The following is a 16,931-nucleotide window of genomic DNA, read 5'->3' as shown; positions in this document are numbered from 1 at the left end:
TGAATAGAACCTATCCTATATAATAAAAGAGAAACATGCAAATTAACCATCCCTCCGCTACGCCCACAAGCCAATCAGGAGTGAGTATGCAAATTAACCCAACTAAGATGGTGTCAGCCACAGAGCTGGAGCAAGCGAGGCTTGGGTTGCACCCCGCGACGGAGGAAGCCAAGCTTCCTGCCTGCCCTGGCCGGCTCTGGGCTCCACTCAAGGCTACAAAGTTTTAATTATAGAAGATAAATAAATCCCAGGAAAAAAAAAGAAAGAAAAGAGGAGGCTGGGAGCTTGGGTCACCGGGGGGCATGGCCAGCCTGAAAACGGCCCTCAGCCCCTCACCCAGACTGGCCAGGCACCCCAGCGGGACCCTCACCCTGATTCGGGACATCTTCAGGGCAAACCAGCCGGCCCCCACCTGTGTACCAGGCCTCTATCCTATATAATAAAAGGGTAATATGCAAATTGACCCAAAAAGCAAAAACAACTGGGAATGACTGGTCACTATGACACACACTGACCACCAGGGGGCAGACACTCAATGCAGGAGTTGCCCCCTGGTGGTCAGTGCGCTCCCACAGGGGGAGCTCTGCTCAGCCACAAGCCAGGCTGACGGCTGCCAGCACAGCAGTGGTGGCGGGAACCTCTCCCGCCTACTCAGCAGAGCTAAGGATGTCCGACTGCAGCTTAGGACTGCTCCCAGCTGGCAAGTGGACATCCCCCGAGGGCTCCCGGGCTGCCAGAGGGATGTCTGACTGCCAGCTTAGGCCCGATCCCCCAGGGAGCGGGCCTAATCCAGCAGGTGAACATCCCCCAAGGGGTCCCAGACTGCGAGAGGGCACAGGCCGGGCTGAGGGACCCTCCCCCCCACGGCACAAATTTTTGTGCACCAGGCCTCTAGCGTTAAATAGAAGTGGTGAGAGCAGACATCCTTGTCTTGTTTCTCTTTCAGTCTGTGGCATGGAACACCATTTTTACTTAAAAGAATAACTAACAAAGTATGATTGCTCAGACTTGGGTATCTGGCAGACAGTTTGCCCAAAATGAATGAAATGACCTGTCACTTTAAGAAAAACAACTGATAGTTTGTGTTGCCAGTGACACACTTGAGTTTTTAAGTAAAAATTAGAATTTTGGAAAACTTCCACCTACTATGAGCTTAACAGCTTCTCAATAAAACTTTTCTAACGAGATTCAATTAATTAATGTGACTGTACAATGATGTGTCAACACTTAGAAAACCTACCTAACCTAGTAAGATTTTCCAAGTGACTAATGCCTGATATTACACAATCATACATGAGTAAAAGACTAATTCCAAGTGCAAGACCATGCATTTTAATATAATAAAGTACAAAATATTCTTTGAGGTGGTCTAAAAGATTTGCAAAAAATGTAAAACTCATTCAAAAAATATTTCAAAAAAAAAAAAATTCCCATAAAAATGTTTCCATGTTAAAATGTAATGGGCTTAACACTGTTATTTTAAAATGTTTAAATGTTATTTTTTTTTAATATATTTTATTGATTTTTTACAGAGAGGAAGGGAGAGGGATAGAGAGTTAGAAACATTGATGAGAGAGAAACATCAATCAGCTGCTTCCTGCACATTCCCTAATGGGTATGTGCCCGCAACCAAGGTACATGCCCCTGACCGGAATTGAACTTGGGACCACCTGGGACCCTTGAGTCCGCAGGCCAATGCTCTATCCACTGAGCCAAACCGGTTAGGGCTAAATGTTATTTTAACTATTTAAATATTTTTAATTTCTTGGTTTTAATACTGAATATGGTTAATATTGAGATACACCAGTATAACCCAAATATACAAGACTCTTTAATGTCCTCAGTGATTTTTAGAATGTAAAGGATCTTAAAATTAAAAAAGTTTGAGAAAAAAATTACATTAATAAACAAAAGCTCTTGACAACTAGATATGTTGCCTACCCCTCCATGATATTTTCTAAGAAAACCGAACATGTTACTGTCATGTATTCAGTTAACCCAGTGACTCAGGACTGATCCTGGTCTACAAGCACTGCGTCCTGAAGCTGGAGAGGGCTGTGTTGGGAATTCAGTGTGTGTGTTCACCTCCGTTAACTTCACCTTCTCCTTTTCGACCAAGATTTCTAACCTCTGGCAATGGGGCTTAGCACTGTGTGTGACTAAGTTCGCTGAGCTCAGCTGAGTCAACTGATCATGTTCTGTAATAAACAACAGGATTGCCCTTGTGAATCCATGTTGGTACCTAAAAATGATCACATATTTTTCCTTCTTTTAAAAATAATTTGGGCCTTAACCGGTTTGGCTCAATGGATAGAGCGTCGGCCTGCGGACTGAAGGGTCCCGGGTTCGATTCCGGTCAAGGGCATGTACCTTGGTTGTAGGCACATCCCCAGTGGGGGGTGTGCAGGGGGCAGCTGATCGATGTTTCTCTCTCATCAATGTTTCTAACTCTCTATCCCTCTCCCTTCCTCTCTGTAAAAAATCAATAAAATATATTAAAAATAAAAAAATAAAAATAATTTGGTGGATTACATATTCATTGTAGAAAATGTTGAAAATATAAACAGAAAGAAAATTAAAATTACCTCTAATTCCAACACCTAGAATAACTGCTGGTGAGATTTTGGTATCATTTCTCTTCCTTCCTCTCTCTCTAAAAATCTATTTTTTAAAATCTTAAAGAGAAAAATGCTCTTTTAGAAAAAACTCTCATGGCAGCCTGTTATCTATAGGAGAAGGTTTAGAGGTCAAAGAACAGCTCTTTACAATCCACTTCCAACCTGTATTTCCAGCTTACCTCTCTCCCCAATTCTAGCCAAACCACACTGCTCATGTCCTGAAACACAGAGATGACGTTTTCATGCCACTGTGTTAAAGGCCTTTCTTCACTCTTCTGCCTAGAAAATACCTACCCTTCAGAATCTAGCTCAAATAACACCTCTCTCTGTCACACTCCCTAAAGCCACTAAGCAAAACTGTATTCTCACAGCATTTTGTACACACCTCTACGAAAGCATTTATCATGTTGCATCATAATTAAATGCATAACTCTTCTTTTCACCTAGAATTTAAACAGAATCTAGTTCACTGTAGATGGCAACTAAACTTTGAAACTTCTGGTACCTAATAAAGTAAAATTGTATTTTTTAATTATTTATTTTTAAACTCAACTATACAAAACTAGTTAGCTAAGGTCCATATAGTCAAGGGGTTTTTTTTGGTTTTTTTTAAAATATATTTTATTGATTTTTACAGAGAGGAAGAGAAAGGGATAGAGAGTTAGAAACATCGATGAGAGAGAAACATCGATCAGTGCCCCCTGCACACTCCCCACTGGGGATGTGCCCGCAACCAAGGTACATGCCCTTGACCGGAATCGAACCTGGGACCCTTGAGTCCGCAGGCCAATGCTCCATCCACTGAGCCAAACTGGTTAGGGCTCAAGATTTTAACATAAGTCATGAAATTAAAATAATTAAAAGAAATAAAGTTCATTTTCATATAAACTAGAAGTCACAAAGGTTCCTACACATTGAATTTAGTCACCCGACGTCTTTGTAAATAAAGAAGAAAAAGACTAGTGTCCAGGACCGAACCTGAGTGATTTCTGGTAGTAAAGATAATGGGAATAATGATGTGCATCAAATGTTAAGTGAGAGACAGAATCTAAAACAGCAGCATCAAAGGGCACAAGGATACCAGGTAGCAAGTTACTGCTTAATGCCCTCAGAAAGTACTGCCCCTAATTCAGGTCACTCCTCAAGAGTAGTTTGTTCCTTAAAAAGTACTAGTGGAACTTACACTTTTTACTTGTTTTAGATGAGTTAATCTTTACTTTCAATTGAATAAAACCAAATACAACTATACCCACATATATAATCAACCTACTTCTCTCCTAGTATGTAGCTTCCAACAACCAATAACAGGATAGCCAATATAGTTTTTGGTACTTAAGAATAAAAGAATATATAGTAATCCCTCAAATATTTATTGAATTAACTTACATTTGCCAATATCTATTCTATTTGAAATGTCACTTTACCTATAAAAGAAATGTTATGTCACTACTTTTTATTTAAAAGTTATCTAAACTATTGCCTTAATTTGTCTTCCTATTATCCCATACTTATAATTTACCTAATATGCTACAGCTCCAGCAAAATCTGCCCTTATTAAACCTCAGCTTAACACTCCAGCCTCTTTCATTCAAACTGTCACCCACCCACAAAATTTCATGCTCTTCAGGGTCTCTAAAGGGCCTACTGCCTCCAACTCATCTTCATGATGGTAAGTCACTGACTTTTCAGAGGAAGTGAGGAACAGTTCAACATCCCCCAGGCAACCTTTTCTATAAACCCCACCTTGAAATCAAATGTCAGCTTTGCATTCTTGTTGACAGAAAATTAAAACCAGCTGAACTACTTCTACATGTTACCCATTCAAGCAATCACAGACCTGCACCAACATTTGTGTAGTATCTCCATTACCTAGGCTGAGAATTCTCCTCATACATTCTTTCTTTACCCTCCTTGAAGAGGCTTATGGTCTGCTTAGTTTTCTTCATCAAATTCTCCATGAACACCCTAAAATACTCATTTTCTCCAAGTGTCTCCATCTTCCCCTCATATCTTGACAGGACAGTGCGCAGGTGCTGGTAGGTGTCTGGCAGCAGGTCTAGGATGTAAGGCGGGCTGTTCTTTAGCGCCAGCTTTGGGTTCTGACACAGTCGCACCACCTGAAACAAATGGAAAAGAAGGGCTATTACTTGGAGGATCTTAAGGACAATTTCCTTTTTTAAGTTTAAAAAGATATAAAATATGTGCTATTGCAGAAATCTGAAAAATGGATAAGAATACAAGAAATGATCAATAACTCCTCTGTCCACAGGCTATCAATTTACTTTTTAAAAAATATATTTTTATTGATTTCAGAGAGGAAGGGAGAGGGAGAGAGAGAAACATCAATGATGAGAGAGAATCATTGATTGGCTGCATCCTACAAGCTCCCTACTGGGGATCAAGTCCACAACCCAGGCATGTGCCCTTGACCAGAATCAAACCCGGGACCTTTTAGTCCACAGGCCAACGCTCTATCCACTGAGCCAAACCAGCCAGGGCCTATTCACATTTTTAGTGGTTCCCCTAGAAGGGTAAAACCATATGGAAGGCTAATGATTCCGACAGCATGTAACAGACTAAACAACTGCAGCAGGAAGGCGGGGAAGGTGGGGGACATCCACACACATGCCTAAAAGAGCCGATGAAACATGGCAAATTCCTTCTGAACGCATGGCTTACTTCCTGAGAGCATGAGAAAATTCTCAAGCTCGGAAGTGAAGATGGCTGCCGGGAGGTAAATCGGTGCTGGAGGGATGGCCTCTGAACAACCACTAGGGGACGGGAGCAGAGAGGCTGTGGACCCAGGGAAGCATGGCGCTCACTGACATACCCTTTCTTCTCAGATAAATGCAGGTCTCTCAGAATTTGCCAGGAATTTCTTTTTTCTTTTTTTAAATTTTTAAAAAATATGTTTTGATTGATTTCAGAAAGAGAAGAAGGAAGAGAGAGAGAAACATCCATCGGCTGCCCCACGCATGCACTACGATTGGGGACCGAACCCACAACCCAGCATGTACCCTCACCGGGAATCGAATTGGCAACTTTTGGTGCACAGGGTAATGCTTACACTGTTATTGACAGAAATTAAAACCAACTGAACTACTTCTACATGTTACCCATTCAAGCAATCACAGACCTGCACAAACATTTGTGTAGTATCTCCATTACCTAAGCTGAGAATTCTCCTCATACATTCTTTCTTTACCCAGGTTGATGGGGGCTGAGGCAGAGGCAATTAGGGGTGATCAGGCCAGCAGGGGAGGGCAGTTGGGAGTGAGATCAGGCTGGCAGGAGGTTAGGGGCAATCAGGCCAGCAGGGGAGGGCAGTTAGGAGTGATCAGGCAGGCAGAGGCAGTTAGGGGTGATCAGTCTGGCAGGGGAGAGCAGTTAGGGGCAAGATCAGGCTGGCAGGGGAGGGCAGTTGGGGGTGACCAGGCCGGCAGGGGAGGGCAGTTGGGGGCGAGATCAGGCCAGCAGGGGAGGGCAGTTAGGGCTGATCAGGCCGGCAGGCAGAGAGGTTAGGGGCAATCAGGCAGGCAGGCAGAGGTGTTAGGGGCAATCAGGCAGGCAGAGAGGTTAGGGGAGATCAGGCAGGCAGGCAGGTGAGCGGTTAGAAGCCAGTGGCCCCACAGGGGTAAGGCCTAAACTGGCAGTCGGACATCCCCCAAGGGGTCCCCGATTGGAGAGAGTGCAGGCTGGGCTGAGGGGAACCGCCCCCCCCCCCCCCCCCCGCACAAATTTCATGCACCGGGCCACTAGTTATCTATAAAAAAGTAGAGAGACAAGCTGAGGCCACTGAAGATGTTATTCAGAAAGGACTTACTTTTGGTACTGGCAGGCAGATAGGTTATGGACACTAGGAATCCCAGATTATCTTAATCCAGAATTGAGAAAATTTAAAAGCTGGGCTTCAGTCCTTAAAAAGACTGGTCTACCTCTGTTTCACCCTTACTCCTACGATTTAGGTCCTCAGGGACCCCACCCAAAAACCTAGAGTGTTTCCCAGGGCCCTCCACTTTGACAGGCTCTAATTCCAATGTTTTGTCCTCCTTGGCTGAATCAGCAATGACCTCATCAGCAAGGCAGCCTCAAACACCAGGCTCACCTCTCTGAGCTTTCCTCATCTTCCAGAGTTTGGCCTCATAATTCCTCACTGCTTTTACAGCTTTTCTGTATCTTCTAGCTTTTCTAGTTGTCGGCAGTATATTTAATTTGAAACAACCTAGTCTAACATTTGCAGAACTCTGACATCTTACTCATTATTTCACATTTTAAAATACCTATATTTTTGTCACCAGAAGCTCATTATAAACCTTTTGAGATGTCTAAATGGTTGCAGTCTATGAATATACCATATCTTAATCATTGCCCACACTCTGTTTTATCATTTACGTTGTTCTCAAGTCTTAAGTATTGCAAGTGTCACTGAGATGAACATCCGTGGGCACGTCATTCTTCTGTATGCCAGACTGTTTCCTGAGGGTGGATTCCCCCAGAAGTGGGATCATCAGGTCCATCGAGAACAACTGCAAAATTCCCATTTCAGGAACACTCAGCAGGGACTCTTTAAATTATGAGTGAGACAGTATTAAATTTCTAAAGCTAGATATACACCATTTTCTAAACTTTAAAGAACAGACCTACAGATAAGCCTAGCAAAAAAACATAAACGAATCAACAAAAATATTTAATGTATGATTATTTCAAGGCTTTAGGAAGTGCTCATCCTCTCAAGAATTTCAGGCCAAATGAGAACGGCATAGCCAAGAAAAAAGACTCCGCCTCAGAAGACAAGTATCTTCTCAGTGCAATAGAGTCAAGAACTCACCTTTAATAAAACAAATACAGACAGTCCCCAGTGTGTCAGTGTTACATTCTAAAATCGCACTTGTAAGTCAGCTGCTTACAATTCAGAATATATCTTACAGAATATATATTCACATATAAAAATGTGAACATGGTAGGTCCCTGGGTTAGTCCATGGAAGGAAGAAGGGGACGCTGACACTGGCACTAAGAGAGCAGGACCTGCAAGGATCACAAGAGGCATGTGACAGAAGGTTTTTATTTTCAGAGAAAACTGAACAGGAAATGGAATCTACAGCACAACCAGAAACTCTACACACATTAAAAGAAGACACACTCCTTCCTCTCAAACAGGAAGAAGAGGAGTGAGGACAGGTCCAGAGAGAGACAAACGGAGGCAGTGAATTAAACAAAGTTGTACCTGATGGTTTTGATTTTTCTCAATGTATCCATTCAACAAATATAGGATGGCACAACATAGCTTTACAGTTGTTTATTTGGGAAAATAATACAATAATTAATAAATAATAATACAAGAATAACTCAATCTGAGAGGAATAAGGCCAGAAACAACAATTTTTTAAAAAATCAACATGATAAACATCAGGTTCTATGCAGAGAATAAAGTAGTATAATAAGAAAATCCTGGATGCTTTAGAATAGTGAATAGGAAAAGCTTTCTGAGATAAATTTGGGTTGAGAGTTTAAATTACAAGGAGTTGGCCACGTAGACTCAGCAAAAGAGCAGCCCAAATAGAGGTAAAAAACTAACCCAACAGCCCTAAAGTAGAAACAAATTTGGATAGAAAGGTCAGCGAAAGAAAAAGGCAGAAAGCAAGGTGGAAAGGGTGACTGAGACAGAGATGTGGAGCAGGCAGGAAATTAACAAGAAGGCATTATGATGAAGTCTAAAATATGTTTTTAAATTTTCAATTAGAATTTAAAAGGGCCACCTGTTTGGTGTGATTCAATGGTTGAGCATCAAGCCATGAACCAGGAGGTCACAGCTGGATTCCCGGTCAGGGCACATGCCTGGGTTGCAGGCTCCATCCCCAGTAGGGGACCTGCAGGAGGCAGCAGATCAATGATTCTGTCATCACTGATGTTTCTCTCTCTCTCTCCCTCTCCCTTCCTCTCTAAAACCAATAAAAAAAATTTTTAATATCCTGTATCAGTCATTTACCTTTAGTAAATTTCTTAACATCTGAGCCTCAATTCTCCTATCTGTAGAAAGAGATGATACCTACCTCATAGGAAAACATTTGTGAAAGAACAGTTTCCAATAAAGTAGGCTTTCAGTAAGTGCCAGTTCCCCTCCCCATGTCCACACAGGGCAGGCAGAATTATCTATTGAAGATGCAATGGTAGACCTCACATAACCCTTTGCTGACTCCCAGAAACTGATACCATTATTCCAACCATCCTGGCCAAGCCACAGCTACCTTCCCAATTCTGCATGGCCCCTGACTAACTGGTACCCAAGGAACAGAGAACAAACAGCAGGCCGCCCAAGGACAAGCTGATCAACACCCTACAAACGCTACAGGAGCCACCCCTCAAAGGTCCAAACCAAACAGAGCTCCCGATAAAAGTATTTACATTTATATCCAGGGCCAAACACACGAACCCATGTATTCTTCCTAATTAAAGGCAAATGTATTAACACCACGCAATCATGTTAAATGTAATATTTGCCTAAAATCTCTGAAAAGAAGATATATTTCCTTTCAGTAACAACAATACTATACTATACTAACACTGTTCTGATCTTACATACATTGTCCAACCTATAACATGCAATCAATAAATGTTACTATATCACACTCCACAATAACATACCAGATTTACACTATCACAAGTTTAAAAAATGTTCCAAAATGCTTGATCAATTTGCATTTCAAATTAGTACTATGGACCTCCCAGGAGTGTTATTTATCGCTCCTTAGAACAGCGGTTCTCAACCTGTGGGTCGCGACCCCTTTGGTGGTCAAACGAACCTTTCACAGGGTCGTCTTAGACCATCCTGCATATCAGATATTTACATTACGCTTCATAACAGTAGCAACATTACAGTTATGAAGTAGCAATGAAAATAATTTTATGATTGGGTCACAACATGAGGAACTGTATTTAAAGGGCCAGAAGGTTGAGAACCACTGCCTCAGAATATGACCTTGTAAAAGATCATTTGTAGACTAAGTGTCTGACCAGGGAAATCAGCACTCCACGAACAACTTGAATCTCCAATGCTAACACAGACAATAAAGAAAATATATATAATCCCACTTCTAGGAATATATCCCAAGAAAACAGAAACACCCATCAGAAAGGATATATGCACCCCTATGTTCATAGCAGCACAATTCACCATAGCTAAGATTTGGAAACAGCCTAAGTGCCCATCAACAGATGAATGGATTAGAAAACTGTGGTACATCTACACAATGGAATACTACACTGCTGTAAAAAAGAAGGAACTCTTACCATTTGCAACAGCATGGATGGAGCTGGAGAGCATTATGCTAAGTGAAATAAGCCAGTCAGAGAAAGATAAATATCACTCATTTATGGATAATAAAGAACATTATAAACTGATGAACAAAAATAGATACAGAGGCAGAGAAGCATCAAACAGACTGTCAAACTACAGCGGGAAGACCGGGCAGGGTTGTGGGGGGGGGGGGGGGGGGGGTGAGGTAAGAGATCAACCGAAGGACTTGTATGCATGCATATAAGCATAACTAATGGACATAAGACACTGGGGGGAATGGGGGAGGGAATGTGCTGGGGGGTAGGGGAGGCTGGGGGAAGATCAATAGGGGAAAAAAAAGACACATGTACTACTATTTGTAATACTTTAAACAATTAAATTTTTATAAAAAAGAAAGAAAATATATAGGTAGAACTACTCTTTGGATATTAAAGTCTTCTGGAAAGAAAAAAATGCCTTAAATATTTATAACCTCTAAGGAAAAAAGTTCCAAAAAGGCTCTGTGAATAATTCAACAAATTACCAACCAATAGTTAACAAATATTAAAGGCCAAAGCAGCCTGCCTTTGTTACTTCTGTGAATTTTAAATGGCAGTCACAGTTAACTTTAAAAAATTCACCAAATAATTTCTGCAAGATAAAATATTTCCCTGTCTAGTCTGATCTCTATTTGGCCAGCTTCACTTTGCTTCCCATGTCTCCCAACAGTAAAAACGGCTGCTTTTTGTTGACCTCTGCTGTACATTTACAGCATCGCGCAGAACAATGTCAAAAAGAAGAGTGTGCCTAGCTCTGGGGACCAACAGTATTCTGTGCCGCTGCCACATCCTCCATTCATACGAGCTTTCTCACCAGCCTGGCTACTCTTTGCTTCTGCCAAGGCTCAATGATCAATAGAAAAATTTTGGAAAGTGCTATGATCACACTACAGAGGTATATTATGCTTCAAAACTGCTAAATTTTTGAAAAATAGAAAAGCTACAGAGAACAGTGCCTAAACTAATTCTATTCTAATCACAATGTTTGATAACACAAAGGAACCTGTATTTCTAATTAAGCAGAAAACTGTAAGCATATAGGACTATGAATAACTAAGTATTCTCTTTTTTTAATATATTTTTATTGAGTTCAGAGAGAGGCAGGGAGAGGGAGAAAGAGAGTAACATCAATGATGAGAGAGAATCATTGTTTGGCTGCACACCCCACACTGGGGATCAAGCCCACAATCCGGGCATGTGCCCTGACCGGCAGTCCAACCGTGACCTCCTGGTTCATAGATTGATGCTCAACCACGGAGCCAGGCTGACCAGGCATAACTGAGTACTTTTCATCTCTGTACACCTCAACTTATCCATGGAAGCATTTTTCATTTCAAACTATTTCATAAATTAAAACATTATTAAAATAAGCACTCAAAAATGAGTATTCAGTATGTTGAGCTACATATAAACATGTAAAATTGGATTACAGTTTTAAAAGAATTTATATTGCTCAAGAGAATAGGAAGTATAGCAAAAGAGACATCAGACTAGGAGTCTGGAGCCCTGGGTTCTAGTCTGGTGTATGACAGGAACTGGCTACATGACCTTAGGCAAGTTATTCATCTCTCAATTTCTAACTCTACAAATAAAAGAGATCAAGTAATTTCTAAATTCTCATAAGACTTTAATTTCCTAAAGTCTTCTTAAAATTTCAAGTTTCGGAAACTTGAAGATTTATCAGTTGTACAAGTGCAAATATGTATATTAGCATACTGCCCTCCAAAAAAAAAAATCTTCCACCCACAACCCTTGTCTAGTTTCTTGACTTAAATATGGTAGCTGATTCCTAGTTATCTCAGGTACCTTAGTGAAAACATGGCACCTTGCCACACTCACACTGTATCGAACACAAACTCTAACAGGTGCTAGGGCGTTACAGACTGCCCAGCGCAGTAGTGAGGGCACACCCAGGGCTCTGGGCAGCTCGGTGGGGGTCATTAGGTAAACTACTACTTAGTCCCTGAGAAGACAAGCAGGGGACTGGGAGTGGGGAGGGACTTGAGACCACACAGGCGCCACACTGTCCTAATACACAGCAGATCGCAACTAGGGTCAGACATCCACGTGATGTTAATCATTTCACCTCTAGTTTGTTCTGTGTTTGGTTTGGAATTTTTCTAATATGTCTGATCAGAGAATTACTTCTTTTTTTTTAATACTCACCTGAGGATATCTTTTCCATTGATTTCTAGAGAGAATGGAAGGGGGAAGAGAGAGAGAGAGAGAGAGAGAGAGAGAGAAAGAGAAAGAGAAACATTGACATGAGAGAGACACATGGATTGGTTGCCTCCCCCACACCCCATCCTGGGGCTGGGGAACCTGCAACCGAGGTATGTGCCCTTGACTGGAATCAAACCCTCGACCTTTCAGTCGGTGGGCCGATACTCTAACCAATGAGCAAACCGGCCAGGGCATGCATTCTATGTTTAAAAGGACAAAGTAGCCCTAGCCAGTTGCTCAGTGGTTGGCCTATGAACGGAAGGATCCCACATTCCATTGCAGTCAAGGGCACGTACCTGGGTTGCAGACTTGATTCCTGGCCCCTTGTTGGGGCGCATGCGGGAGGCAACCAATGGATGTGTCTCTCTCACACTGATGTTTCTCTTTCTCTGTCTCTCCCTCTCCCTTCCACTCTCTCTAAAAATCAATGGAAAAAATATCCTCAGGTGAGGATTAACAAAACAAACACAAAAATAGAATCCATGTATAAAAACTGCATGGTTGGGATATGCACACATATGTAATACCTTAATCAATAAAAAAAAAAGAATAAAAATTATAAATAAATAAAACAAAAAAAACTGCATGGTTAAGATGTCAGCACATGTCAAGTTATTTAGTTTGATATAGTATGTATTTTTTAAAGTTTAATGTATGATTCCTTTGACTCAGCCTATTGCATTTCTAGGAGTTTAGTCTAAAGAAATATTTAGGCCCTAACCGGTTTGGCTCAGTGGATGGAGCGTCGGCCTGCGGACTGGGGGGTCCCAGGTTCGATTCCGGTCAGGGGCATGTGCCTTGGTTGCGGGCACTTCCCCAGTGGGGGCGGTACAGGGGGCAGCTCATCGATGTTTCTCTCTCATCGATGTGTCTAACTCTCTGTCCCTCTCCCTTCCTCTCTGTACAAAATCAATAAAATATATTTTTTAAAAAAAGAAATATTTAGAAATTGCATAATGGATAGTCATTAAAGCATTGTTTCTAATATTAATAATAAAAAATAACCTAGAAAATAAGCAATATAAATATATTAAGTAAGTCCTTAAAAAAGAATTCAAGAAGCCCAAGCCAGGTGGCTCAGTTGGTTGGAGCATCATCCCATACACCAAAATATGACGGGTTCGATTCCTGGTCAGGGCATATATCTAGGTTTCGAGTTCGAGCCCCAGGAGGCAATCAATCGATGTTTCTTTTCACATTGATGTTTCCCTCTCTCTTTCTGCCTTCCTCTCTCTCTAAAAATCAATTTTAAAAAAACGTATCCTAGGGGGAGGATTAAAAATTTTTTTTCAATTCAAGAAAACATATAAGTGTTATTAACATAGAAAATCTCCATAATGTAGCAATTTTTTAAAAAAGAAAAACTGCTGAAGCCGGTTTGGCTCAGTGGATAGAGCGTCGGCCTGCGGACTGGGGGGTCCCAGGTTCGATTCCGGTCAAGGGCATGTGCCTGGGTTGCGGGCACATCCCCAGTGGGAGATGTGCAGGAGGCAGCTGATCGATGTTTCTCTCTCATCGATGTTTCTGGCTATCTCTCTCCCTTCCTCTCTGTAAAGAATCAATAAAATATATTTAAAAAAAAAAAAAAGAAAAACTTCTGGAACCAACTTTGCTTAAAAATCCCACTTTTACTTAAAAATGTATAATTTTATAAAATTTAAGAACATAATAACTAAAACCTTAAAACATTAATAGGATGCTTTCTTCCCATTCATTTATTTACTTTTTTTTTACTTCAAATTATTTATTTATTTATTCTTCTTTATTGTTTAAAGTATTACAAATAGTAGTACATATGTCTCCTTTTTTTCCCCATTGACCTCCTTCCGGCCTCCCCTACCCCCCCCAACCCCCCCCCAGCACATGCCCTCACCCTCTTCCCAGTGTCTTGTGTCCATTGGTTATGCTTATATGCATGCATGTAAGTCCTTCGGTTGATCTCTTACCCCCCACCAACCCTCCCCAGCCTTCCTGCTGTAGTTTGACAGTCTGTTCGATGCTTCTCTGCCTCTATCTTTTCGTTCATCAGGTTATAATGTTCTTTATTATCCATAAATGAGTGAGATCATGTGATATTTATCTTTCACTGACTGGCTTATTTCACTTAGCATAATGCTCTCCAGTTCCATCCATGCTGTTGCAAATGGTAAGAGTTCCTTCTTTTTTATATCAGCATAGTATTCCATTGTGTAGATGTACCATAGTTTTCTAATCTACTCATCTGCTGATGGGCATTTAGGCTGTTTCTAAATCTTGGCTATTGTAAATTGTGCTGCTATGAACATAGGGGCGCATATATACTTTCTGATTGGTGTTTCTGTTTTCTTGGGATATATTCCTAGAAGTGGGATTACTGGGTCAAACGGCAATTCCATTTTTTAATTTTTTGAGGAAATTCCATACTGTTTTCCACAATGGTTGCACCAGTCTGCATTCCCACCAGCAGTGCAGGAGGGTTCCTTTTTTCTCCACATCCTCGCCAGCACTTGTCATTTGTTGATTTGTTGATGATAGTCATTCTGACAGGTGTGAGATGGTACCTCATTGTTGTTTTGATTTGCATCTCTAGACCACCAACTTACACCATACACAAAAATAAACTCAAAATGGATAAAGGACTTAAACATAAGATGGGAAACCATAAAAATCTTAGAAGAATCCATAGGCAGCAAAATAACAGACATTTGTGGTAGCAATATATTTAACGATACGGCTCCTAGGGCAATGGAAACTAAGGAGAAAATAAACAAATGGGACTATATCAAAATAAAAAGCTTCTGCACAGCAAAGGAAACCATCAACCAAACAACAAGAAAACCCACTGCGTGGGAGAACATATTTGCCGATAGGGTTTAATCTCCAACATTTACAGGGAACTCATACAACTTAACAAAAGAAAGATAAATGATCCAATCAAAAAATGGGCAAAGGACCTAAATAGACATGTTTCGAAAGAGGACATTCAAAAGGCCAAGAGACATATGAAAACATGCTCAAAGTCATTTATTTACTTTTTAATCCTCAACCGAGGACATTTTTTCGATTGATTTTTAGAACGTGGAAGGGAGAGGGAGAGACAGAGAGAAACACTGATGTAAGAGAGACACATCGATTGGTTGCCTCCCTCATGCCCTCTGGCAACCAAGGTACTTGCCCTTGACTGGAATCGAACCCAGGACCCTTTGGTCAGCGGGCCGACACTCTACTGAGCAAAATCGGCCAGGGCTATTGCCATTTATTTAAAAACAAAACAAAACCTGTCAAGTCTAAAATTAAAGCACCTGTGGTATGGAGCCCTGCCTTCCAGTGGGGTCCCTGGGCCAGCTGCACAGACTTCCCCTGGGAGCTGGTCAGAGATGTAGAATCTCAAGCCCCACCCAGATCTACTCAGGTTGTATATTTTAACAATATCCCCAGAGCAAGCACGTCAAAGTCGTGGCCCACAACAAGTATTTTTGCGGCCCAGCCAATATAATGGTATGTAAAAAACTTTTTAATAAAAATTTCATAACTTAATTTTTAAATATCCTGTTATACATAATCCTATATAACAAAAGCATAGTATGCAAATTGTCCCCTGGACTGGGAGTTGTCCAGGAGTTCAACCAGGGGGCAGGGCCAGCTGGAGAAAGGGACAAAGGCCCCTGTCGGCAGCCGCTAGGGACCCTACCAGTGCACGAATTGCACTGGGCCTCCAGTTATTAATAACGAACTACAATGTTTGCTAATGACTGTTACTATAATCGTGCTGCATCCATTTCCCTTACTCGCCTTACGCGTAGGCGCACCATTTCTCTCCACTAACACTAGCAGCGAATATTTTAGCAGCTGATGGCCACGTCATTAGTCTTGGACTGACTTGTTTGGTGTGCGCAACAGGAAATATTTCGCTTTCGGAGAACAAGAAAAAAATAGGTTTATTTGTGTTACACTTATTAATTTGTGCAGTTATTCAGTGTCTGGTAAGTTGATGTTCAGGAAAAAATATTGTTATTAAAACGTTCCTTTATTTTAACAATGACTCATTTATTTCAGCCCTTTGTGTTCAGCATGTCTCTATCGAAATAAACCTACGTTACTATAAAAATTGAAGCTTTTGTTTATTTGCAGCCCACATACACTTCAACCTTCTTGATTTGGCCCGTGTTAGCCTTTGAGTCTGACATGCTTGCTCCAGATGATCTGAATTTATGTTATAAGAAGCACTGGTTTATAAGAAATCACTTCACAGGAAGCATGTTTCTCTCCTACCAAGTTGGTTGCTCTGTTTGAAAGAAAGAAAAGTCTTTAATATAGGAAATTAAGTTAAGCCAGCAAGTGGCAGATTATAGCCTCAGGAAATTTAAAGTACTAAATTTGTCTGGTCTGAAAAAAAAAGAAAAGAAAAGAAATCACTTAACAGAGTCCGAATACCAGTTCAAGATCCACATAAAAAAAACACACACACAGCCCTAACCGGTGTGGCTCAGTGGAGAGAGCGTCGGCCTGCGGACTCAAGGGTCCCAGGTTCGATTCCAGTCAAGGGCATGTACCTTGGTTGCGGGCACATCTCCAGTGGGGAGTGTGCAGGAGGCAGTTGATTGATGTTTCTCTCTCATCGATGTTTCTCTTTCCCTTCCTCTCTGTAAAAATCAATAAAATATATATATTTTTAAAAATAGTTAAAAAAAAAAAAAAACACACACACACAAAAGTATTAGCTGGGCGACTTAGACATGTTACTTAATCTCTCTGAATCTCAGTTTCATTCTCATAA

General features: G+C 41.1%; 1 protein-coding gene across 2 annotated transcripts in view; it reads right to left on the bottom strand.

The window, feature by feature from the left end:
- CBL (Cbl proto-oncogene) overlaps positions 1-16,931 on the bottom strand; it is a 98,351-nt gene that overhangs the window by 65,846 nt on the left and 15,574 nt on the right. For both annotated transcript variants that reach the window (XM_070426231.1, XM_070426232.1), the window contains exon 2: positions 4,488-4,735. In XM_070426231.1, coding sequence (XP_070282332.1) covers positions 4,488-4,735 — 248 coding nt within the window. The remainder of the gene's footprint in view (positions 1-4,487; positions 4,736-16,931) is intronic.

The sequence above is a fragment of the Myotis yumanensis genome, unplaced genomic scaffold, assembly GCF_028538775.1.
Source record: "Myotis yumanensis isolate MYYU_CA2020_CCGP unplaced genomic scaffold, mMyoYum1.0.hap1 SCAF_10, whole genome shotgun sequence".
Lineage (NCBI taxonomy): Eukaryota > Metazoa > Chordata > Mammalia > Chiroptera > Vespertilionidae > Myotis > Myotis yumanensis.
This window is presented reverse-complemented; position numbering and strand designations above follow the sequence as displayed.